This window comes from Castor canadensis, chromosome 2 (genome assembly GCF_047511655.1).
Source record: "Castor canadensis chromosome 2, mCasCan1.hap1v2, whole genome shotgun sequence".
Classification (NCBI taxonomy): Eukaryota; Metazoa; Chordata; class Mammalia; order Rodentia; family Castoridae; genus Castor; species Castor canadensis.
In genome coordinates, this window is record NC_133387.1 from 102,743,359 (window position 1) to 102,769,930 (window position 26,572).

At 44.6% G+C, this 26,572-nt stretch overlaps 1 protein-coding gene across 1 annotated transcript in view; it reads left to right on the top strand.

The window, feature by feature from the left end:
- The window catches only part of Pkd1l1 (polycystin 1 like 1, transient receptor potential channel interacting), a 130,872-nt gene that overhangs the window by 17,172 nt on the left and 87,128 nt on the right, over window positions 1-26,572 (top strand). The window contains exons 5-12 of the mRNA XM_074058154.1: window positions 3,024-3,364; window positions 7,950-8,120; window positions 11,359-11,478; window positions 11,929-12,097; window positions 12,571-12,810; window positions 14,725-14,857; window positions 21,701-21,907; window positions 24,005-24,186. Of these exons, the coding sequence (XP_073914255.1) occupies window positions 3,024-3,364; window positions 7,950-8,120; window positions 11,359-11,478; window positions 11,929-12,097; window positions 12,571-12,810; window positions 14,725-14,857; window positions 21,701-21,907; window positions 24,005-24,186 (1,563 nt within the window). The remainder of the gene's footprint in view (window positions 1-3,023; window positions 3,365-7,949; window positions 8,121-11,358; window positions 11,479-11,928; window positions 12,098-12,570; window positions 12,811-14,724; window positions 14,858-21,700; window positions 21,908-24,004; window positions 24,187-26,572) is intronic.

The following is a 26,572-nucleotide window of genomic DNA, read 5'->3' on the forward strand; positions in this document are numbered from 1 at the left end:
TTCCTTAGGGGGAATTTCAGTCCTTTGTCTGAACTGAAAGATGTTATCAGTTCTGCCCTTTCTGGAATCCCAGGTGATCACAAAGTGACTGAAAGAGAATGGCTTAGAGCAAAGACAGATACAACATGGAGGCCAAGCTTTTCCTGTTTTTAGTTAATTTGTGGGCCCAAGTAAGGAGTCAGTGCTTGTCAGCAAAAGCAATTTGAACACCTCTTACAACTATGGTGAACTTGGGAACTGACTTGGTTATTCTCAGCTGGATGCAAGTACTGATATTCTAACCACAGTAGTTCATGGTTGCATAGGTACATGAATTTGAAAACAATAGTATTAATTAATGCTATTAGTTATGCATATCATAATGCTGTAATGTCCCTGTGGACATTATGCTTTGTGATATAAGTCAACCATAGAAAGGCAAGTACTGTATACTTCTTACAGGAGGTACAAGAGAAGTCTAGTTAACAGAGACAGAAAATAGACAGGTGGGTGGGGAGGCTGGGGGTTGTTTCATCTGCATAGGATGTAAGCATCCCTGAGGACTTTGGCACCGCAACGTAAATGCACTTAAGATGGCTTAACTGCACTCTTAAAAATGGTCACCATGCTCAGATTAATGTTATATTATGCTATTTATTCATTTGGCAGTACTGGGATTTGAACTCAGGGCTTCATGCTTGCTAGGCAGGTGCTCTGCCACTTGAGCCACTCAACCAACCCATGTTATTGCTGTTTTTCTCTTTTTTAACCACAATGAAAAACAAACAGTATTATATAATCAAAACTGGGAAGTAGCTAGGTGCTGGTGCTCACGTCTGTAATCCTAGCTACTAAGGAGGCAGAGATCAGGAGGATTGCAGTTTGAAGCCAGCCCCAGGTAAAGAGTTCAGGAGACCCTATCTTGAAAAGACCCATCACAAAAAAGGGCTGGTGGAGACGCACTGTAGTTTTGCATTGTCCTCCCCCCCCAGTCATTCTCTTTCCCTTTCCACTTCCCCTTCGTGAGCCACTGCCCACTACATGCTAGCAGTGAATTTGGGGTTATCATTGTTCCCCAGTGCAGGAGGCCATAACACAAGTGGTGGATGTGATGATGCTCACATATTCCAAACTTCATGCAGCACCATGTATGGAAGGGTTAGGAAGGCCCCCACTGCTAAGCAGGAGTGAGGTAGGTACATAAGGGAAAGGTATTAGTCCAGTAAAGCCACGACAGGGCCGGCAGAGTGGTCCAGTGGTAAGAGCGCCTGCCTAGCAAGCATGAGGCCCTGAGTTCAAACCCCAGTACTATCCAAAAAAAGGGACATGGTAGGCACATGTTAGGGGGAACGTATGAACCTATCCATGCATGACCTTTGCAAGGTTATGCCCCCCAGAGACAAACAACTCCATGCCCAGAGGTGTTGGTTTGTAACCACAAAGATTTTCCAAAAGTAAATAAAATGAAAAGCAAAAATAAGTAAATAAATAAAAGAAAAAGAAAACAAAGATTTATTTTCCTATCATCTGTGAACCACATTCAGCTCTATGACCTCTGGCCTCTTCCTTCTGGGGTCCAGCTGTAGGCACAGGCCTGGCTGCAGACAGGCCCTTCTTGGGCAGAGAGAAACAGCAATGGCACCTCCCCTCCCTGGCACTTGCAGTCTGTCGTTGGAAGTGGCATGCATCACCTCCGCTCTGTGCCAGGCCTGGGGCAATGGCATCGGAAAATCCACCACAACAGTGTCTGGTGGGAATGGGGCAGGCAGTGGGAAGAAGGGTGCAGGTGATGAACTAGTCATTACTGTGAGCCCTGGGACCAAGATAAGGGGTGTGGTCTTATCTGTTGGCACTTAGGGTCCTAGGAGTGTCTCAGCAAGGAAGGGCTGTGTATGTCAGTTCTGTGTGGCAGGCAGGAAAACAGGAAGAAAGGCCAGAGCAGACACACATGACCTTCTGTGTCCCCAGGCGCTCCCCTCCTTAGTGCACCCGTGGTGGCTGCCCCTGTGTTGCAGATAGCAGGTTGGAGTGCAAATGGTGGCCAATGGAACAGAACACTGGGAGCGCAGCACCTGTGGCTGTGTGGGGTTCTTCTGGGTGGGGGAGCTGCTTGCTGTTCACAGCCCGTCCTTGGCCCACAGTGGTAGCAGCCAACACAGCAAGGATTTTCTTTCTTTCCTTTCTTTTCCCTTCCATCCCCCGCTCTTTCTCCTTCCTTCCTCCCTTCATACATTAAGAACCAAAGAAATGTAAATAAAAGATAGGAAGTGACCAGAATGATGAATGGACTAGAAAGTATGACACTTACGAACAGGCAGAGTTACTCAGGATGTCCATCTCATAGGACAGAAGGTTCAGGGGGACATGCTGTTGAAAGCACTCAAGAGTAGTTTCCGCACCTTGAGGGAGGGTGGGGAGGTGGAGCCAGGGGGACACCAGGAACCAGACCTGGATTTGAAGTTAACCACATATCACAGTTCATCTCCTCTTGAGAGAACTCCGTCCCATACAGAACTCCCTGCATTGCAGACAGCAGTAGTAATCAGAACTGAGACCTAAGAGGCTGACATGGATGGATGTGGGAATTGAGGTGACAGCAACTGGCAAAGTCCTGGTCCCCCAAATCTCAAGCCTGACCAGCAGAGAAGAGCATTGGACAAAAACTATAGCATGTGGGAGACACAAGTTTCAGGTTCACTACTTCAGGGATGAGAGAAAAATATTTGTACTTTGCTCTTATTTCTGTAGCTAGAGCAGTGGTTTTCCACTTTCTGCAGAGCTCAGGGTCTTCTAGGGGCTTGCTGACCTGGACCCAGGATTTCTGGGGTGACTGTCTCACAAGGGTGCAGTGATGTTGGTGATGCCAGCTGGAGCCTACCATGAGAACCAGTGAACCAAGGCCTTCCCCAGGTGTCCCACACCTCATTTCCTACTGGCTGACCCCAGCCAGACTGCTCATACCTTCCCTCACCCCATCCGGTGCCATGTTCCCAGGCTCCTGTTAGACTGTCCTGAAATCTGAAGTCTCTGCCTCTTTCCCACAGCAACTTGGGCCTTCTGCCTGGAGCTTCCCGCTTTCCCAGCATCCCCACACCCTGGTCTGCTCCTGAGAGGCCCTGTTGCCTCAGTGAGTATCCTCCTAGGGCTACCCCCGCACAAGGTCCTGATAAGACTGGGAGCCCAGCCATCTGTTGCTTCCCTAAATCGGACACTCCAGCTCTTGCATTCCATGTTCACGTGGATTCGGGAGCAATTCTTTGTCTGCTGGTGGATTTTGGGGACGGTTCTGGAGGTGAAATGAGGCTTTGCAACATGACAGAGACAACGGCCATGACTGCCTACCACCAGTACAAAAAAGGTATGATACATAGCATCCTCCTCCAGAGCCTGGGGACATAAGAAGCAGTATTGTGACCCTGGCGGTGGGGGGGGGGCACTGCATCCCTGTGAACCCCTTCTATCCAGTCTGGTAGCTCCTTTGTAGGATGTGCACAGAGTTGGGGCTCTGGCCAACTCTTGCATACTTTGTCTCTCTCTCTCTCTTTTATTTTTTGTAGTACTGGGACTTGAACTCAAGGCCTACCCCTTGAGCCACTCCACTAGCCCTTTTTATTGTGAAGGGTTTTTTTAAAGACAGGGTCTCGTGATCTATTTGCCTGGGCTAGCTTCGAACCTTGATCCTGTGATCTCTGCCTCTGGAGTAGCTAGGATTACAAGTGCGAGCCACCGGTGCCCATCTTCTTACGGATTTTAAATTTTCATTAATACCTGTACTTATTTCCTTCCATCATTTTTACTTTGTGCTTTGGTCTTTGTTTCCTTCTTGCTTTTTTTTTTTTTTTTGCAAGTGTTTTGTTCTTCCTTTCCTGATATGCACATATGCCATGTGGCTTTTCTTGTCATGGTTCAATTTTTAATTTCTAGTCCTAATGCAACATGATAAACAATTTTTCTCTCTACTATTTTGACTTTTTTTACACAAAGTTCTGAGATTGTCTTTGTGGCTTAAAATGCAGTCAGTGTTAAAAAGGAAAACACTTGACTGCTTAGCAGGTCACATGAGTCACATCCCAGTGTCCTTCCTGTCCAGCCAGGGTGTGTGGCTCCAGCATCTGCCATCTACTGAGCCCTGAGGTACCCTCCTTCCTGTTTCTTCTCACCACCCCACCCAACAATGGGAAAGAGATGGAGAGGGAGACAGGGACAGAGGAAGGGAGGGAGGGAGGGAGAAAGAAAGAGAGGGACACAGGGAGGGAGGGAGAGAAGGGGATCCCTGGCATATGGGGTGGTTCCCACCTCATCACAGGGCCTGCTGCATGCAATTGTGGACATCCTTTCATCATCCAGCTTTGGGAATCTCTGTCTTAGCTGTTTCTCTTTCCACAGTGTAGTTGGCTTTTGCCATTTGAACACTACTGGTAATCCTCATTTTAGATGGTTGAGTTAAGAGAATTTGCTTTTCACAGCAACTAAGAGATAGCATAGATAAATGGGACCTCATAAAGCTGAAAAGCTTCTGTTCATCAAAAGAAATGGTCTCTAAACTGAAGAGAACACCCACAGAGTGGGAGAAAATATTTGCCAACTATACATCAAAGGACTGATAACCAGAATATATAGGGAACTTAAAAAACTAAATTCTCCCAAAACTAATGAACCAATAAAGAAATGGGCAAGTGAACTAAACAGAACTTTCTCAAAAGAAGAAATTCAAATGGCCAGAAAACACATGAAAAAATGCTCACCATCTCTAGCAATAAAGGAAATGCAAATTAAAACCACGCTAAGATTCCACCTCACCCCTGTTAGAATAGCCATCATCAGCAACACCACCAACAACAGGTGTTAGAATAGCCATCATCAGCAACACCACCAACAACAGGTGTTGGCGAGGATGCGGGGAAAAAGGAACCCTCTTACACTGTTGGTGGGAATGTGGACTAGTACAACCACTCTGGAAAAATATTTGGAGGCTACTTAAAAAGCTAGACATCAATCTACCATTTGATGCAGCAATACCACTCTTGGGGATATACCCAAAAGACTGTGACACAGGTTACTCTAGAGGCACCTGCACACCCATGTTTATTGCGGCACTATTCACAATAGCCAAGTTATGGAAACAGCCAAGATGCCCCAGCACTGACGAATGGATTAAGAAAATGTGGTATCTATACACAATGGAATTTTATGCAGCCATGAAGAAGAACGAAATGTTATCATTCGCTGGTAAATGGATGGAATTGGAGAACATCATTCTGAGTGAGGTTAGCCTGGCCCAAAAGACCAAAAATCGTATGTTCTCCCTCATATGTGGACATTAGATCAAGGGCAAACACAAGGGGATTGGACTATGAGCACATGATAAAAGCAAGAGCACACAAGGAAGGGGTGAGGATAGGTAAAACACCTAAAAAACTAGCATTTGTTGCCCTTAACGCAGAGAAACTAAAGCAGATACCTTAAAGCAACTGAAGCCAATAGGAAAAGGGGACCAGGTACTAGAGAAAAGGTTAGATCAAAAAGAATTAACCTAGAAGGTAACACCCACGCACAGGAAATCAATGTGAGTCAATGCCCTGTATAGCTATCCTTATCTCAACCAGCAAAAACCCTTGTCCCTTCCTGTTATTGCTTATACTCTCTCTACAACAAAATTAGAAATAAGGGCAAAATAGTTTCTGCTGGGTATTGGGTGGGGGAGAGGGAGGGGGCGGAGTGGGTGGTAAGGGAGGGGTGGGGGCAGGGGGAAGAAATGAACCAAGCCTTGTATACACATATGAATAATAAAAGAAAAAGGAAAAAAAAAAGAGAATTTGCTTTTATGGAAATTGCTGGCTAGATGTCAGATAGGCTGTATAAATTTTCAAATGCATTTCATTAAGTAGCCTTTCTTTTCTTTTGCATATTTATCTTAGTCTTCTGATATTTGGATGGATGTGGGCTTGTCTTAGTTGATCCCTTTCCTTTTCTTTCTTTTTTTTGGAGGGGGGTGGTATTGGCATTTGAACTCAGGGCCTCGTGCTTACGAGGCAGGTGTTCTACCACTTGAGCCATTCTGCCAACCCCAGTCAATCCCTTTTCACATGTAGACATGTGTGTTGCCCTTTCATGTTCCAGGAAAGATTTCTTTAATTACGTTGCTAAATATTTTTTTCTGTTCCAATAGTTTAGTAGAATTGTTTTGGGGAGACTTTGGTCATAGATGTGTTACATCTATTTAGTTTTTTCCAATCTTATTATTTGTTCTTTATTTTCATCTCATCTTGCTTGTCATTTCTTCCTCCGTATCTCTTCTCTCTTACTCTGCAGTTTCTATTTTTGTTATGGTCTTTGAAATGTTGCCTTCATTTCTTCTCTCTGGTCTTGCATCACAGCAGATATGATTCCCCAAGCTGTTCAGTCCTTTACCTTCCAGTGGGCAATGTTTTCCTGGCAAATCTTGATCTATTAATTGATCTGAATCTATTATGAGCATACTCTGTATATTCTGAATGGGCCTTCCTCCCTCCCTCTCTTCCTCCTCTCTTCCTTTTCTCCTTTCTTTCTTCATAACACTATTCATAATTGTAAAGTTGATTTTATCTGAACTAGCTGTCTATGGGTGGCATGTGTGTGTGTTAGGTGTGTGCACAGGTATGTGTCTGTGACATTCACAGCCACTGAGTCCTTTGTACTGAATTCTCATTTCATGACATCTTTTCTTTCCTTCCTCTAGGATGGATCCTGCTCATCCATGTTTGATTTGAGTCTAGGTTGGTCTCAGTGGGCTCATTCATAGATCTGTAAGCCATCAGTTGGATGGCTCTTTTTCTGGAGATAGCTGGCTCCATGGGACAATTCAGTTATGCGTCTCTCATCCTTTAGCACAGGCTACTTCAAAGCAAGAGAGGCCAAACCCAGTTGTGTGAGCACTTGGCAAGTGCATTAACCACAAGAGTAGCACCAATTCAAAGTGTGAAAACGCTAGGCTATACCATTAATGACAGGAACCACGGTGACATGTTACTGTCATATTAGAAGGATGGGAAAACCAGGGAAGGGCTTGGGGCCATTTTGTAATCTTTCATAATCATTCCTTGATATATCTCCTTGGGCTGTTGAAGTGTTTTGTGCTTAGCCCTGTGAGAAACATGCTCACCTGTCCAAACAACGAATGGACTCAGAGACACCAGAGTACAGTGAAACTGAGACTTTAATGGCAGTCTTGCAAGATCAGGTGCCTGACAAGCAGAGAGACCCCAGAAGTTGTTACAATAAGCATTTATTGCTAGCACGCAAGTCCCTCCCCCAGTTCCTCATTGGCTGAATACTGTGAAGTTTACAGTCTATTCCTGTATGTCACCTAATTCCTATTGGGTTATTTTAAAATATGCCTCTCTCGGGATTGGTTAAATTTTAGAAGTGGAATCTGCCTCTTTTTGTGGTGTGAAGGTCTCCCCTTGATATTGCTTTCTGGCATATACACAGTTTTTTCCCATTTCCTCATTCTATCATGATTTACCCCTCCCAGTTTAAGTTCCCTTATCAGTTGCCTCTCCCCCAACACCCACACGCTGATATGCAAGCCAGCAGCCAGAGTCAAATACCTTGCCTTGAAACTGGACCACCACTGACTTTATTCTTGACAGCCCTGAGATGACCAATGTCTATTTTCACACAGTGACTGTTTCCTTCTGCACAAGACTGGATACATCATCTCAGGTCCAGTAGGAAGTATAAACGCAGGATCCCTTACTAATAAAAAAAAATTTGAAGAATTTCAGCACAGCAGAACATTAAACTGAGTGCTGAGTGTGGTGCTCTGTGCACTGTATGGTGGCATGCCCAGGAAATGACCCAGCTGGAAACGAGATAAGAAAAATCCCTGGTGTCAGTTCCCAGGCTAGTCCGCCTTTTTGACCGTTCTGCAGATGCTGTTTTGCATGTCTACAAATCCATCAAATGTCCCTTCTCTCTTCTTCTACCAGAAGGTGTCTACAAGCTCCAGGCTGTTATTTGTGGGTTTCATGGAGCGGAAGTGGAACTTGGACCTTATTATGTGGAAATTGGCCACGAGACTGTGTCTGTGCTCTTGAATTCCAGCAGTGTCCACAAGGATGAAGTTATTGTGTTCGCTGGCTCCAACCTAAGGCAGAAAAGTAAGACCTGTGTCTGCAGGCTGAGCAACAAGACCCTAGCTGGAACAGCAGCCTGTCTCCCTCTCCCCTCCCTTCTCTGTCTCCCCCTCTCCCTCCTCTCCCTGGCCCTCTCCCTCTCTTTCCTCTCCCTCCTCTCCCTGTCCCTCTCCCACTCCCTCCTCTCCCTCTCCCTCCTCTCTCTCCTCCCCTCTCCCTGTCCCTTTCCCTCTCTCTGCTTTAGTTTTACCATCCAAGTTATAACAATTCTAAATTGGTACAGGCACTCTCATTTATTCTCTCATGCACAAAGTAATTACTGCAAAATATTGTGCATGGGGAGGACACAACGATGGAGTCCTACAGAGTACTGACCTCAAAGAATTTGTAATCAAGTGAAGGCATTAAGATATGTGTATGAAAACAGGAGATGATAAGACAGAAAAGTGCCCGGAAAAGGGCATTGACAGGGGCTGGGAAGTTGACAAGTGAAGGGTTGACAAGCGAAGGATTGTGGGTAATTGGAGGTACAGGGACTACTTGAAATAGGCACTTAACACATTTGATGAACACGAAGGCAGATGTGGGAGACACTCTGAGCAGACGGCACAACTGCTGTAGGCTGGTACAGTCTCTGATCAAAAGATTCTCAAATTCTTTGTGTCCCACGTGGAAGCATCCAGGCAGGACACATGGGTACAGTAACGGAGGTAATGGCATTTATTCAAGATTAAGGAAAGAAGTTACAAATGGCCATGGTGGGGCCAAATGGAAGCCAGAAGCAGAGAGAGTGTCTTCCTCTTTCCAGGTGCTTTTAAAACCTGTGCTAACCTATGGGAAGGGAAGAACCTGGTAATTCCTAACCAATAATTGATGAGGGTAGGGGTGGGGCATGCGTAGTCCCTGGGCTGAGGTGGGGATGGTTTGAGTTGTCCTTGAGTTGGGTGTGAATGACAAATTGAAAAGAAGGCTCAAAGATAGAGAAGAATGTTCAACCTGAAATACAATATCAAGTCATATATGTTCTAAGAGTCTCGAATTCCCTCTCTTAGCCTGTCTTCCAACCATAGCAAAGCCAGGGCTGAAAAGTAGCACTGAGTGCTCCAGATGTGTCAGGAACTCTAATTTCCCACACCTACCTGTGCAGTAGGTGTTCTGTTCCCTTCCTGTCAGCTTTGCAAAGGAGGAATCTGAATCTCAGAGACTTAGGGCATAGAAGAGGGACTGTAATGGAGGGAAGAATCCATATGCACTAGAGAGAGCCAGCAGGGAGCCAGGGAAAGAGAACCCCAAAGTGCTCAGCTTAGGTGGATGGACTTATGGGTAGCACTTCCCAGGAGTAGGAAAAAGGAGAACACAGAGGAAAATGCAGCCTGTGAATTCATTCATGAGAAGTGCTCATAACTCATTCTGTACATTGACTGCACATTTCCCATACACTCAGCTGGGAGAGAAACTATTCAAGAATTATGTAGGGGAGGGCTTTTAAAACCTGTCATCACAATCAAGCTGAAACCAGAGGCCCAGAGTCCTGAGATTCCACATGGCAGGCCTGGCCACCCGCCCCTAAATGCCAAATAAAGAGTCATGGTGAAGGCAGAGAAAGGAGGTTTATTGCATGGCTCAGGGCATGCCATGGAAGAGGCAGAATAAACACTCAGCCATCTTCAGCCATCTTCAAGGTACAGACATAAGCTACAGGTTTAAGTAGACAAAGAACTGGGGACAGAGGACAAAAGGCATGCATAGTTAAACAGTCCCAGTCACAGGTGTGGTCTGGTTGACCATTATCTCAGTCCAAGGGTTCCAGAGATGTCATCACTGTCATTACTTGAGGGGAGTCATCTGGTTCCCATGAGATGATTGCTTCTGCTCCAGGGTGCAGGCTCATCATTATAGGTCATTGTCCTACTTGGAGGGTGTCTGTCCTGCAAGTCTCTACTGTTCCTTATGGGAAGTTTCAGTCCTTTGTCATAAAGATGTTATCCATTCTGTCCTTTTTGGAATCCAACGTGATTGTAAAGTGACTGCAAAGAGAATGGCTTAGAGCAAAGACAGATACAAAATAGGGGCAGGGATACCAAGATTTTCCTGTTTTTAGTTAATTTGTGGGCCCAAGTAAGGAGTCAGTGCTTTTCAGCAAAAGTAGTTTGAGCACCTCTTACACAGCCAGCCATTGGGCATTCATATTGACTTGTTTATCTAAGTTTTGAATGGATAAGCAGCCACTCTAGTCAATGGTTGAACACAGTCTGTGTGAATTCTGTGGGTTCCATGCCAGGATTTAGGATCTGAAGTCCAACAGATTGATAATTGGATAATCTTGTGCCAATCCATAAATTGTACTTTCCTCATTCTTTCTGACTGCCAGACTGTAGTGAGCATCAGTTTTCAGTTGTTAATGAGATCATGTCACTTTTACTCATGATGTATTTTTCATAAATTCTAGTGTATGGACAAAATATTCATTTTACTTTACCCTGTTATAAATAAGCATTTTGTCTTTGTAATAAAACTATGCAAAAGTATAGTAATAATAATAATAAAAATTCCACCTCCTTTGAAAATATTCCTTTATGATAAATGAGTTGTTTGAAACCACAGCCCTCTTCTAGGATCTGGTTTAGTGTTTGGTTTCTGTCTCCCAATCCATCCATACACAGGTGTGTGTGGTGTATAGTATGTACACATATACACACACAAAATCTCACATAACATTCTAGTGGTCTTACATGCAGGTAGCTCATCTTTGAGCTCCCATTTAGGGACCCCTGTGACACAAAGATTACTCATTATACTTTTAAAGCAAGGGAGGAACTAGGGAGTTCTCTGAAGACAAGTCATTTAAATAAATTTTTCTGGTGGGACTGGAGTTTGAACTCAGGGCTTCACACTTGCAAAGCAGGCACTCTACCATTTGAGCCACTCCTCTAGTCCATTTTGCTCTGGTTATTTTGGAGACGGGGACCTCATGAACTATTTGCCCAGGCTGGCCTTGAATTGTAATCCTCCTGATCCCAGCCTCCAAGTGGCTAGGATTGCGGTGTGAACCACCAGCACCCAGATTAAAGAAAATTTTTACAAGAGAAATTCTGTGACAAAATTTGTATTTCCCAGACCCCTCTGGTTTCAGAACAAGTGTTCCAAATTTTGAAAATTATTGGAATTTAAAGAAAGTTAAAAATGGAAAATATTGCTATATGTGGCATGGCAAAAGTGAATTAATTTTAAGATTATTTTCTTATTTTTTTTCTTATTTTAGGTACTGTTGTAATGCATCATTTTCCATCCATCTCTTCATACAATGTGTCCTTTATTTCTATGTCCCAAGTGGGTGACAGTCAGACTTGGCCCAGCGTGACTGTTTGGTATAAGATGCAATGTACGTTTTTGGTCTAAGTTATATTTAACAGACCCTCCCTCTATGTTGGCTGCAGTGACTAAAGCCACAGGTGACACCAGTTCTGCTGTGGGTTCTGTCTTCCACAGGCTTTGTGTTCATGGGCAGTTTGTTATGGGATTTTTCCAATAATCATAGGCTGTGAGGTTCCCACTCAGGGCATGAGAAGGTGGGCTGTCACACAGTCATCTGTGGCCTTACATCCCACAGCCTTCCAAGCACAAGTCCCAAAGGAGCCACCATCTTGCCTTTCAAGCTGTTACCAATGACCTTAAACTTGGACTGCACCTCAGACCCAGCCCTGTGCTCCAGTATGGAGGTGCATTCCCATTTCTCAGTCATGACTAAGAGGAAAGTCTAGATACTGATACCCTTCTGTGGATTCCAACCCTTCTGTGTTAACATGCCCACGTCTCCCTCATTTTGTCATAGCTGTCTCTGTCTACACAAACGGAACCGTGTTTGCTGCAAACACAGACATCACCTTTGTGGCTGTGACCAAGGAGACCACAACCCTGGAGTTTGTGTGGCATTTTGAGAACCATCCGCCAGTGAGGACAACTTCTAGAAGTGTCAGAAGGAGACTCAGCATCCCCCAGTGGTCTGTAGCCACCATTATCATAATGGGTGGCGTGGTAATGCAGCCCGAATAGGGTCAAGATTGCCCTGTTGCTGCCAAAACAACTTTAAGGGTGTCATGCTTGTACTCTGATGAGCCACTATATTTCTTTGAATTGAACTCTGGCACAAGATCTAAAGAAAGGACTCCCTTCCCTTCAGTGTGCCCTAAGTGACAGGGTGCAGGGCAATCCCAGGTTCAAATCTTGTGATCTAAGGCATTCTTCCCTTGAGGAAGGGCAGCGGGCCTATCCCCTGCTTGGACACATGAACAAAATAATGAGGCAGACAAGCTAAAAAATATGACTCTCCCTTGTTCCTGATAAGGTGAAAGTCACTGGGTACTACGATAATTCCTGAAGCTAACCCCACTCCCTGTCTTTCTGTTAAAGACTCTGTCCATCTCTGTTTTCATCTTACCATGTGGCTTTTCTGCCCTCCTTCTCCATCCCGCAGGTACCGTGTAACAGTCAAGGCCTCTAATGGGATCAGCAGTGTGGTCTCTGAGCCCCACCTCATCAGGGTGCAGAAGAGAATTGTGACCAACCGGCTCGTGTCCCCCGCCTCAGCCCTGGTAAACACCAGTGTGGCCTTTGAGTGTAGAATCAACTTTGGCACAGATGTCACCTATCGGTGGGACTTTGGGGATAGTACCATCAGCCTAGGGGGCAGCTTCGCCAGCCATGTCTACAGCAGGTAAGCCATGTGGAGTGGGTGACAGGTCGCTACACGTGGTAGCTGAGATTGCTTCTCACAGACCAGCTCTTGGTTCCCTACTGCTGTCCTGCCTTTAAGGCAATGTAGGTGACAGCTGTAAAACAGAGACAAATCAGACCTGACTGTGGCTGTGGAGGAGATTACAATCCAGGGGAAAGGAAGAAACAGACAGAGAGGCAGGCAGAGAGACAGAGAGGAAAGGGGCGAGAAACAGAGCAAGAGGGAGAGAGGCAGGGAGGAAGAGAGAGAGGGAGGGGGAGAGAGGGAGGGAAAGAGGGAGGGAGGGAGAAGACAGAGAGAGATGGGTGGGGGGAGAAAAAGAGAGGGAGAGAGGAAGGGAGAGAGAAGACAGAGGGAGACAGACAGACAGAGACCTTCAGGCCTCCAAAGGGGGTTCCTGCTGCAAAAGAGGCAGGTGTGCTGTGGAGATAACTTATTCCGCTTCTCACAGGGGCATTTGCATGGGGGCGAAAGGGCAAACCCTGAGCAGGAGTTTGGCAGAAAAAATGTGGGGACTCCCATAAGATGGGACCACCCTTGGATATGTGGTCTTTCCACCAAAATGTCAGTCTGTAACACATGCCCAGATAAGAAAGAGATATGACTGTCTTTATCCAAAATAAATACAGGTGCAAATCACAGAATTGTACATCTCAAAGATGTTAGGAATGTGACAACATGCAGATGAACAGGCCAGCTGAGTCTCTGACTAGAGTGAGTCCTAGGTCCTGAGTGGGGGCAGAAAGAGACCTCCCAGTCAGCACCCAGTCCTCAAAGTTGTGAGAGATAAGCATGGCTGAGGCCGAGCCTAAGACTGGCCTGGTACCTTTGTGCTGCCACAGGGGACATCAGTGTACAGAGCATCCAGAAAGCAAGATGTAGGTGGGAGTGGCACCCGGGAAAGATTGCAGACTTATGTCACTGCAGGATGTCCACAGATCCTATGTCTGGGGCTCCTCTCACTTTCATGAGGACTCCTGAATGATCCTTTACTGGCCACAATTCAGGATTTCTCTACCAGAAATAGATTTTAGGCAGAAGGAATTGAGCAAGAGTGCCTGGTGGATTGGCGCATTTAGGCATCTGGAACCTAGAAGTCCTCTCATGCCACCCTGGACCATCAGGGTCATTACCAGCGTCTGCCCTGGGTTCCCCTCAACCTGAGACCACCACACAGCCTTCATCCTGCCTTTCTTCCTGGAGCTCCAGGATGGCAGGTGACATTCAGGTCCCAGTCAACTTGAATGTGTGGTGTTCTGATGGGACTATTTTTTTTTTTTGTTTCAAATTCAGAAGTCTTGAATGACTCTATTTTGCATCATTTGCTGTATCGATGTGTATTTCATCAGTGCAGTATGGCCTGCGGGATCAGGAGCTACCTGGTTCCCACATTCCTCCTGTGCCATATCTCTTCACCCAACCTGGGGCTGGACACAGGGCTGAGTTGGGGACCTATCCTGTGCCTTCTAAGTTTTCAGTGGCCTAAGAGATTAGTCAAGAAATCTGACCCTGGGAGCAAAGACCAGACTAGGAAGATCTTCACAGAGACCCTTAGGTTTGGATCACATCACACAAGGAAAACCTTGGATAGCTCTGTAATCAGCAGGACGGTAGGGCATGGCTGCTGGAAGCAGTGTGTTCTCACCCGACTGTGTTGTGTTATCCAGAGCAGGTGAGTTCCAGTCAGTGAGCACTGGGTTTGACCCACATGGGGTGAGTGGCTGTCCGTCAATTGGACAGGAATGACCTCTGTGATCCATGCCTCTCTGTCCCCACTCTCTGGATAAAGTAGCCATCAAGACCTGTAGCTATACAGGTCTGGTTATGAAGGACAAAGTGAGCCAGTAGATAACAACCTATTCCTTCTCGTTTCTCTGTCTCTCCCCCTTCCAGGGAGGGAGAATTTACAGTGGAGGTCTATACCTTCAACAGTGTCAGCTCCGCTGTCCTAAGGAAGCACGTCTTCATTGTGCACAAGCCCTGCCAGCCACCCCCAGTGAAGAACATGGGGCTTGCAAAGGTGCAGGTAGGGCCAGGGGCCTAGGCCTTCGTGTTGTACTGGCTCCAAATGCATCTAAGTGTCCGGATCAGCCAGCTCTTTGGGGAACGAAGCAGACTTTGTGAAGCTGGACTGCTGCACTGTACACAAAGGAGCTGCTATGAGGGCTTTGTAGCAGTTGTGGGGTGAGGCTAGTCCTCCACAAGCGGGGGTGAGGTGGGGGGTGGGGGAAGCCTGGTTTCTAGCGTGTGAATAAGTCCTTTATTCATCTATGCCTCTGGCATCCAGCACAGCTCACTTTGAGTTGGTTTTTTTTTTTTTTTCAAACTTCTTTTTTGTTCTAATTGAACAGAGAACTGTAGTGTATGCAAGAAAAAGGAAAATTTGACACTCAAATTAAATAATCAATTTTTTGAGCACCAGCTATAGTTTTGGGAAAAACAGGATTGCCTTTATTTCTTTCATTCCTTTGAGGTCTTTCATTTATACTTTCAGGGCAGAAATGCTCAGATAACACATGGAAATTCAAATCTGTAACAGAGCATTTGCCAAAATATTTCCTCCTGCAGGCAGAAAGCCCCAGAGGTCAGTTGCTGGGCCCTGGGAGTCTTGGGGTCGCTGTACCCCCAGTGTATGCAGTGGAGATCAAGAGAGCACATGACACTGCCTGGGGAAGGCCTAGGCCTCTCCAGCCCCTCACAGGCAAGACCCCTACCCACCCTCTAGGCAGCTCAGTGCCCTCTGGGGGAGGGGGAGAAGAAGACAGATCAAAAATCGAGGGGACTTGAGAAAGAGACCACAACTGGGCAGTCACAAGGCTGGGACCAGAGGCTCAGGCTGGGATCCTAATTCTACTGGGAGGCCAAGTCATAAGGCGCCACCATTTTTGGGAAGGGGTTATTTTTATTATTATTACTGTTTGTTTGTTTATGTATTTATTTTGCAGTGCTGGGGTTTGAACTCAGGGTCTGTAACTTGAGCCACCCTGCCAGCCCTTTTTTGTGATGGTTTTCTTTCAAGATAGGGTCTTGTGAACTGTTTGCCAGGGATGGCTTCCAACTGTGATCCTTCTGATCTCTGCCTCCTGAGTAGCTAGGATTACAGGCATGAACCACTGACGCCCTGATATTTATTTACTTATTTGGAGGACAGGTCAGGCTCACTCACTATGTAGCCCAAGCTGGCCTTGAACTTACTATGTAACCAGACTGACTTATGATTCTCCTCCCTCAGCCTTCTGAGTGCTGGGATTACAGGTGTGCCACACCTGGCTCTATTATTAAATTTTAGTTTTATTTTTTAGCTGATACATAGAAACATAAAATTTGTGCATATTAATGAATCTAGTTTTTAATTTTTTTTTTTTTAGTGGCACTGGAATTTGAACCCAGGGCTTCAAGCTTGCTAGGCAGGAGCTCTTATCAGTTGAGCCACTCTGCCAGCCCTGGTATTTTTAATCTTTAAAACTTTTTCATTTGAGATTTGTCATCGATAAAGCAAAGAAAGCAATATTTATAAAGCAGGTTAATGCTTTATACATTTTCTAAAGATGTTAGGAAAAAATTGAAATTCAGCCAGCAGAAGATGGATAGCCACCGTTAATCACCTGAGGCATTTATTTTCAATGTTTTCCTAATGCTTTTTAATATGTCAAGGGTGGATGTGTATTTGCAAGATGTGTGTTTATCATGAAATTGGGGCTGGGGAGTGAATCAAGTAGAATTATGCACCTGCAATATGCATTATTACTAATGGGCTGCAATTAGCATTTCAGTATTAAAATTTGCTATAAACTATGCAGTTTTGTGACAAATCCTAAAATAGTGTCATGGAATGGACACAATAAAAATAACTGAAAAGTAGTTTAAATGATGACTAATGCCACCTATAGAATGCCAAAAGCAAAAGTCCATTTATACCAAGAACCAGTGTTTCTTAATATCCCATTTCTCAACTCCTTCTGGACATACTTCTTTCCAATTTTTATGGAACTTGTAAGGAGAGAAAAGTCCTCCAGGGGATGTCCTTGCACCCAGCATCAGTCCCAGGAGAGATAGTGCCCCTGGCTGGGCAGAACCCCTATCCTGAGGTTCCCTGGTTGGCCTGGGAAGAAAGTGCAAGACCCTACCTGAAAAGTAAACTAAAAGCAAAAAGCGTTTGGGGCATGGCTCAAGTGGTAAAGGACCTGCCACTTGTGTGAGTCCCTAAGTACAAAGCTCAGTACTGCCAAAAAACAAGGCAAAACCTACTATTTATATTTAAAATTTCTAATTATGGAAATTCTTGTGTAAATAAAGTTGAAAGAAAAGTACAAGAAACCCACCACTTACAAAGAAAAGTGGGGTTTTATCAAGTTATCAGAACCAGGTCTGAAATAGACCACTTTAAGCATCTAAAAGATGTCTACAAATGAATGAATAATAGTATTTTAAAAAATCAATGCTCTAAAAGAAAAAGAAGAAGCTACCTTGTCCTGACAAACAGGCAGCTACACACAGCACACTGGTGGCCACTGGAGGCAGTCAGTCACACAACTTCTCACTCTGACGTGGTAATTAAGGGAAAGAGAGATTTGAGGGAAGATGGCACCGATTCAATAAGCACCCCACGAGCTCAGTACATCTGGTTCCATCAGCACCCCATGAGCTCAGTACATCTGGTTCTATCAGCACCCTGCGAACTCTCTGTGGACAACTATGGCACAGATCCCATGGACTCCTAAAGCAGTAGGGACAGAGCTGAGCAAGAGAAACTACAGGTGGTGGAGATCTTGGGTCTGGCCAGACAGGGCCCTCAATGGAAACCCAGGAGGACACACCAGTTGCCACACAAAACAAAAAATAGAGTCCTAAGGATCAGCACAGTACCTACCAGTCACAGCTCCACCTAGGAAATCCTAGCTGCAAGATAAAGTTCTGAAGAACCTAGGAATAGAAGGAATGTACCTCAACACAATAGAGTCTGTATATGACAGATCTATAGCCAACATCATACGAACCAGGAAAAAACTGATTACCTCTAAAGTCAGGAATGAAGTAAGAGTGCACACTTTTCCCACTCTTACTCAATATGGTACTGAAATTACTAGCCAGAGCAATAAGGCAAGAGAAAGAAATTAAAGAGATTCAAATAGGGAAGGAAGAAGTCAAATTATCCCTATATGATCCTATACTTAAAAGACTCTAAAAACTCCACCAAAACACTTTCAGCAATGTGGCAGGATATAAAATTGACATACAAAAGTCAATAACAATGAATAGGCTGAGAAGGAAATCAGGAAAGGAATTTCATTCATAGTAGCCTCAAAAAAAAGTAAGAATACCCAGGCACTGGTGGCTCACAGCTGGAATACTCGCTACTCAGGAGGCAGAGATCAGCAGATCATGATTCAAGTCAGTCCAGGCAACTAGTTCACGAGACCCTGTCTTGAAAAAACCTACCACAAAGAAGGGCTTTTGGAGTGGCTCAGGGTGAATGCCCTGAGTTCAAGCCCCAGTACTGCAAAATAATAATAACAATAATAATAATAATAAACTTAGAGCTGATGGAGTGACTCAAGTGGTAGAGCACCTGCCTAGCAAGTGTTCAAGTTCCCTGAGTTGAAGCCCCAGTACCACCAAAAAAGAAGAATTAAACTTAACTAAGGAGGTGAAAGACCTCTATAACAAAAAAATATAAAATCCTGAAGTAAAAAATTGAAGAGAATACCAGAAGACAGAAAGACCTCCCATGTTCATGGATTGGCAGAATTAGTATTATGAAAATGATGTATTACCAAAAGCAATCTACAGATTCATTGCAATCCCCATCAAAATCCTAATATCACTCTTCACAGAAATAGGAAGATCATTCCTAAAATTCTTGTGGAAACATACAAGAAATAGCAGTACTGGAGATATTACAGTACCAAATTTCCAATTATATTTCAGAGCCGTAGTAAACAGAAAAAGCATGACAAACAAAAAACAGACACAAAGACTAATGGAACAGAATAGAAGACCCAGAAATAAACCCACCCAGGTATGGCCACCTGATTATGACAAAGGATCCCAAAATACACATTGGAGAAAAGGCAGCCTCTTCAACAAATGATGATGAGAGAACTGGATATCCGCCTGTAGAAGACTAAACTAGACCCCTGTTTGTTACCCTGTTCAAAGATCGTTCAAAATGGATCAAAGACCTGAAACTTTGAAAGTACTACAGGAAAACACAGGGGAGACACTTATAGACAATTATTTCCTGGATAGGACTCCAATTGTCCAGGAAATAAGAGCAAGGATTGACAAACGGGGTTGCATCAAATTTAAAAGCTTCTGCATACCAAAAGAAACACTTACCAAAATGAAGAGACAGCCTACAGAAAGGGAGAAAGACTTTGCCAACTATGTTTTTTTTTTTTTTGAAAAAAAAAATTGTCACTTCTTTATTACTTTATTATCCTTGGATAATCATCAGATTCTACATAACCCAGGTTTAACTATGAATTTGGAAAAGCTATTTAACCTCTGCACATTTTGCATTTCTCATATATAAAAATTTGATTAATGAGAGTATTGTTAAAAAAATAAGATTGACTAGCACATAACAGATAATAAACAACTTCACTTATTGCTGCATATAGTAAGTGCTCAGTAAATGAATGGTGCTATTTTTATTTGTCAAGACAATACTATAGAATGAGGACTAAGGATTTAGGAACATCTTAAAGGAACAATCTACTGCATTTTTTTATTGTTTTGTTATTCATATGTGCATACAAGGCTTGGGTCATTTCTCTCCCCTCCCCCACCCCCTCCCTTACCACCCACTCCGCCCCCTCCCTCTCCCCCCCAACCCCCTCAATACCCAGCAGAAACTATTCTGCCCTTATCTCTAATTTTGTTGAAGAGAGAGTATAAGCAATAATAGGAAGGAACAAGGGTTTTGCTAGTTGAGATAAGGATAGCTATACAGGGAGTTGACTCACATTAATTTCCTGTGCATGTGTGTTACCTTCTAGGTTAATTCTTTAATTCTTTTTGATCTAACCTTTTCTCTAGTTCCTGGTCCCCTTCTCCTATTGGCCTCAGTTGCTTTTAAGGTATCTGCTTTAGTTTCTCTGCATTGAGGGCAACAAATGCTAGCCAATTTTTTAGATGTCTTACCTATCCTCACCCCTCCCTTGTGTGCTCTCGCTTTTATCATGTGCTCAAAGTCCAATCCCCTTGTTGTGTTTGCCCTTGATCTAATGTCCGCATATGAAGGAGAATATATGATTTTGGTCTTTTGGGCCAGGCTAACCTCACTCAGAATGATATTCTCCAATTCTAGCCACTTACCAGCGAATGATAACATTTCATTCTTCTTCATGGCTGCATAAAATTCCATTGTGTATAGATACCACATTTTCTTGATCCATTTGTCAGTAGTGGGGCATCTTCTTTGCCAACTATTTGTAAGATAAAAGATTAATTCCAGAACACACAAAGAGCTCAAAAAACTAAACACCAAAATAATAAATAATTGAGCTGGCAGGGTCAAGCAGTAAGAGAGCCTGCTATGCAAGCCTGAGGCCCTGAGTTAAAAATGCATGAAGAAATGTTCAATGTCCCACAGCCAAAAGGGAAATGCAAATCAAAGCTACACTGAGATTCCATCTCACCCCAGTCAGATTGGCCATAATCAAGAGAAAGATGCTGGTGAGGATGTGGGGAAAAGGGACCCTGTTGGAAGCACTGTTGGTGTGAATGTAAACTGGTGCCAACCCTATGGAAATCAGTGTGGAGGTTCCTCAAGAAACTCCAATAGACCTACCTTATGACCCCACCATAGACTCTTGGACATAGATCCAAAAGAATCCAAGTCAACACTCAAGAGAAATACCTGCACAGCCATGTTTATCACAGCACTGTTTACAATAGCCAAGCTTTGGAAGCAGCCTAGGTGCCCAACAACCAATGAGCAGATACAGAAAATGTGGGATATATATGTAAATAAGAATGAAATCATATCATCGGCAGGAGAATGGGTGGGACTGGAAATCATCATGTTGAGTGAGATAAGCCAAGCTCAAAAAGTCAAACGTGTTTTCACTTATATGCAGAATCTAGATTCCTAAATGATGAGCTAAATGATGATGATAAAATAATAATAATAATGATGATAATAATAGAACATGAGTGTAAAGGAGGACTATGGGGGGGGTCAGTGGGAGGGAGAAGGGGGAAGAGAGAGGGTACAGTGGCTAAGCAGGACAAAGTAACTGCTATCTATCTGTCTATCTATCTATCTGTCTATCTAACCATCCACCCATCCATCCATCCATCCACCTACCACCCATCCATCCATCCATCCATCTATCTGTCTGAGTGGCTCAAGTAGTACTTGAGTTCAAAAAAAATCATTGATAATTGTTGAGATAGGATAATATTGTGTTTGTGTAAGAAAATACCCTTAGCTTTTAAAGATATACATATTAAACATTTAGGGTTCAAATATCCAGATTTCTGAGACTTTCTTTGGCAAGGAAAATAAAACAGAAAATGCAAATATATGTCACATTTATTACAAGTCATTTTCTTTTTTTTTCTATTGTTTTTAGAGTTTATATTTTTGACATTTACAAGTTGAAAAATTGTATGTAATCAAATTTTATGCTCATAAAGTTTCCTTTTCCCGTTAGGAGTTTGTAAATACAAACACTATTTTTCTTTTGCTTTTTTGCATTTGTCTTTAAAACAGATGTAGTATTTCTGCTGGTGCTATCTAAAGTCCTGGATCCCATCCTGTGATTGGAGGTTTATAAGTGAGATTTTCTAGTAATTTATCATATCATTGTCATTTACTGAGATGGACATTTACTGAGATTCTTCTCTTGTCAATACTCAGATATGGCGGTCTCAACCCCTGAGACTAGGAGTGACATTTGAAGCTGCTGTCCTCTGTGACATTTCCCAAGGTCTTTCTTATACCTGGAGAATTTTGGACTCCAAGGGGTCCCTTGTCACCCTCCCTGCTGCCATCAACACCCACAGACAGACCCTCGTGCTCCCAAGCTTTGCACTGGAGTATGGGAACTACACTGCCATTGCCAAGGTCAGTCTGCTCTTTCCATACTGCTAGCCCAGACCTACAAAAAAGCTCAGAATTTGTAACTCTAAACAAGTTCTGTCCAAAAAAAATGGGGTTGTTGGAATAAAGGCATGGACAGGATTTTAAGAGAACATACATTCCCAAGAGAGCATACATTCCAGTGCTGGCCAAGTAATCAATGAAAAGCTCGCCTTCTAGTCCTTTTAACCAAACCTTGCAAAGCACCTGCTTGAACAAGCCCTGGGCTGGTACTGGCACATCAGGAGAATAGTTGACCCTGTCATTTGAAGAAAGGAAGGACGATGTCCATCAGAGGCAGGGCCATGCGTGAGACATCTATAGTGACAACAGTGGGACACTTTGAGGCCAACACTCAGTGTATTTTGGCTGGTGAAAATGAATGCTGTAAGAGTGGGCTTTGTGAAGGAGGGGTCCTGAAAATGGTGTTCACAGACTTTGGGGGGTGGTGGGGGGGTGACAGCTTGGGGTTTTGAACTGATCCTGGAAGGAGGGTCTGGGTTCAGACTGTAATGAGGTGGGGAAGGCCAGGCTGAGAAGATGCCTTGGGACCACAGAGGGGACTCCCCCAAATTTCTACAGTGGAGAATTGGGTTCTTTTACTTTGTGGGGCACATGGTCTTTCTGAGTCCGAGCCCAGACTACAAGCGGCTCACTACAGGATCCCTCACAGCGTGAACTAGACCCAAACAGTCAGCACCGTGACAGAGGACCACAGCTTGCTCTTGAGGGACCCTGTGTTAGTGGCAGGTAATAGGAAAAACTCAGTTTCCAAGGCCAACACATACACCTCTCTGGAAATACTAGCTTTGGAGAAGCTAGAAAGGGTGGGATGTGGGGACAGTGTTCTAGTAGAGACGTGAAGACACACTTCAAAGCAGTGGCAGTGAACGCAGGTGATCCCAGCCCTGGAGCAGGAAGATCATGAGTTCAAGGCCAGCCTGGGAAAGAAAGGAAGAGAGGGACGAAAAAAGAAAAAAGAAGAAAAATACGCAGAGGATAAAACAGGGACATGGACAGAGAGCAGAGTAGGGGAGATACAGTGCATTGCTAGTTCTGCTCTCATGTTTGGTGCCCAGATCCTCAGCTTCTGAGCTCCTCACCTGGCTGTATCTCTGACAACAGCTCCAATGTTGAGCTCCTTCTGTCGTTCGTAGATGTGGAACCCTCTCAGAGCTTCCTTGGAGCTGTAGCAGCAGGACAAATGCAGGCTGGGGTCATAAATGGAAGTTTTGATCATGTAGTCATTTCATTATCTCTGTCCTACTTGGGAAATCAGACAGCAGGAAGTTACGAGTGCTGTAGGAAGAAAACCCAGAATGGTGAGGCTGAGACCCAGGGAGAGGCACAGCAAGGTTAGACCGTGTGGTTTTTTTTTTTTTAATTGCATCAAGTTTTATAAAAAAAACACTTGAATGTCTTATTTATAAAATGTTTCAGGATTCCTAAATTCAAAAAGTATTCATCTGAAGTTTCTTGAATTTTTTTTTTTTTTTAGTGGTAGTAAGGTTTGAACTTAGGGCCTTATGCTTGCTAGTTGCTAGGCAGGTGCTCTACCACTTGAGCCACTCCACCAGCCCTTTCTTGTGATGTTTTTTTTTAGAGATAGGGTCTCAAGAACTATTTGCCTGGGCTGGCCTTGAACCACAATCCTCCTAATCTCTGCCTCCTGAGTAGCTAGGATTACAGATGTGAGCCACCAAAGCCCAACTGCATGTACATTTCTTAAAATCCATTGTATGTTTAGACCTTAGAAAGAAGTAGCTTAGAGAAGCATAAAGAGAGGCACACAAATGCCAAGATCCTGTTTTACCATTGATGGAAGAAGTTTAAGAACTGTATACTGTGCACACATTGAATGGTGTCATTTGTGGCATTGTATTCACACACCTGCACAGTGTTGTATACTAATGCAGACCCAGTAGGTAGTTTATTTTGACAATTGTGACTGGTTTTGATGGAGCCAAGGATATAATATAGACATGCCACTTTCCTTTCTAGCAGTACATGGGCAGTAGGTCCAGTGAGTGAGCACCTTGCTTCATCCCTGTGTGACACTCCCCGTTGTCATTGGTCCCACAGGTTCACATCCAGGGCAGCGTGGTACACAGCAGCTATCGCGTGGGTGTGGAGGTACGAGCCAAGGTACCTGTCAGCATAATCTCAGAGGGCACACACCTCTTCATCCCCAGGGCCACCTCGCTCCCCTTCGTTCTCAAAGGGTCCCAATCCTACGACCCTGACAATCCAGGGGCTGCTCTCAGGTGAGGCCACAGAGCTTTACGACTCTGAATTCTTCTTGGACTCTGAATTCTTCAAACTTTGGGGCTCAAGAACATTGGGAAAGTCGGCTTTGGAATTCTGCCAAAATAGTTTTAAAACATTTCAGTGCAACAGCTTTCATAAGTTTAACTGTTTCATTTAGGATCCAAATAGAAGGTAAAGTGGTGAAGACGGGAGTAAAATGAAGGTAACTTTGCAAGATGGTGTTTAAACTGATTTTGGAATTGAAGGTGTGAGAGTTGCTCTTTGGTTATGATTCCTGCTTGGTGAGATGCCTTGGTGTGTGAGAGGGTGAGGGCCACACACCCATGGGTGCGTCTCTTGCTGTCGGAGGCCCCAGCTCACACCTAGCCCATACCCATCCACAGCCCACCCTGAGGGCCTGCCAGTCTCCTGATGTGGCTCTAGCCATGGCCGGTGCCCTCCAACACAGATCCCTAGTGACCCATCCCTGTCTGGGAGCCTAAGTCTGATATCCTCCACCTGACCACTGAGGGCCCCTTTATCAACGCCCATTGTCCTGTGCCTCTAGAAATCTCAGCCACAAAACCTACCCCCTCCCATCTGGCTTCCCCATCTCCACCCAGGGAATGATTCAACCACCAGCTTAGCGGCATTTTTGACTTGTCCTTCCTCACACTTAACATCTCCTCTTATACACCAGCTCCACACACCTCCCCTGATTTGTGTGGTTTGAGCTGCCAGGGCCTTGGCCCGTGTCCCAGATGATTTCTGTCAAGAGACCTCCACCTCTCTGTATCTGATTGTCCAAGGCAGAGAACAGAGTGTTCTAGAACAAGCCAGAAGCCCTTACTTCATTGCTCTGATCATCCAGCAGTCTCTCCCCCAAGCCCTTGTTTTAGGTGGTACTAGGGTTTGAACTCATGATTTCACACTTGCTAGTCAAGTGCTCTACACTTGAGCCATGTCTCCAGCCCTTTTTGCTCTGGTTATTTTTGAGATAGGGCCTCTTTCTATTTTCTGCTTTCTGCTATAGCTGGAATGACAGGCATGTGCTGTGTCCAGCTTTTTTTTCCCATTGAGATGTGGTCTCCCAAAGTTTTTTTTTTTTGATCTGATCTGGCCTAAAACTGTGACTTCCAATCTCAGTCTCCTACATAGCTAAAATGACACGTGTGCACCACTGTACCCAGCTATTGGTTGAGATTGGGTCTTATGAGCTACTTGCTTGGGCTGGTCTTGAACTGTAATCCTCTAAATTTCAGCCTCCTAAGTAGCTACAGTTTCAGGGGTGAGCCACTGTGTCCAGCTTAGCATTTCCTTTTCACTCAGAGTAGAAGCCAGTGTTCTCAACTGCCTATGAGCCCAACATGTGTGGTCTTCCCCAGACCCCTCCAGCTTCAGCTATTCTTCACCCTGGCTCCATTGCTCAACCTTGATCGCTCACCCCTCAGCTTTCTGGCAACCAGGTTCCTTCTTGTATCAGTACCACCGTCTTCTTTCCACCTGGTGTTCAAGCAGCACCTTCAAGGAGGCCTACCCCAAGACCCCATTCAACATGGTGGATCCTGCCTTTCCTCATTATTTTCTCACTCAGATGGCCACTGCTTATTTCCTATCCTGCATTGGATCCAAGCGCAAGGAGGGCACTTGTTGTGCCTGGCACCGCTTCCTATCCAGGAGATACTTGTGAATAAGTAGAGGGTAGCTTTGTTGCTTTAAGTCCTGGGATCCCGCACCTGCTTGCTGTACACTAGGAGGGAGGTTCAGTGTTTCTTTAGTGCAATGGAAGCAAGAGGCTCTCCCCTGGACTCCCAGTTCCTCATGTGCACCTATTGTAGGCACAGCTCTCAGCTGGCTGTGTGCAGCCCTAACCCCCAAGTCTGAGGCAGAGAGGATATGTCATGGTCATCTTTGCACAGCCACCTCTCAGCACCCAGCATGGTGCTTGAAAAGAAAGGCTCAGTGTGTTCTGGTGGATTTGCTCCTGGAGAGGAGGGAATATTCCAGTTAAGTCCTGGAGCGGGGATGCAGCGAATGTTTTTCCTAGTGCAAGTCCAGCTGTGTCTAGAGGTGGCTTTTGCCTCCAGGGTGGTTGATGGGCTGTGGCAGTGCTACCTCATGCAGCTTTGGGAACGGAGAGATCTAGAATGTAGTGGTTACTAACCAGACAGGGAAATGTACTTTTAAAACTCAGTGAACTCATGTGGCACCTGCAGAAATTGTTGACTGAGGCAAGACTTCCTTGAGAGGGCTTCCTCCCTACCAAACTGCCTGTTTGAGTGTGTGTCCTGCCCAAAGCTGGGGTGATGCTGCCTTCATTCCCACTTGACCTTGATGGAGCAACCATGTTTGTCTTGTTGCACATGGCCATTATCATATAGCAAAAAAAAGATGGTGAGATAG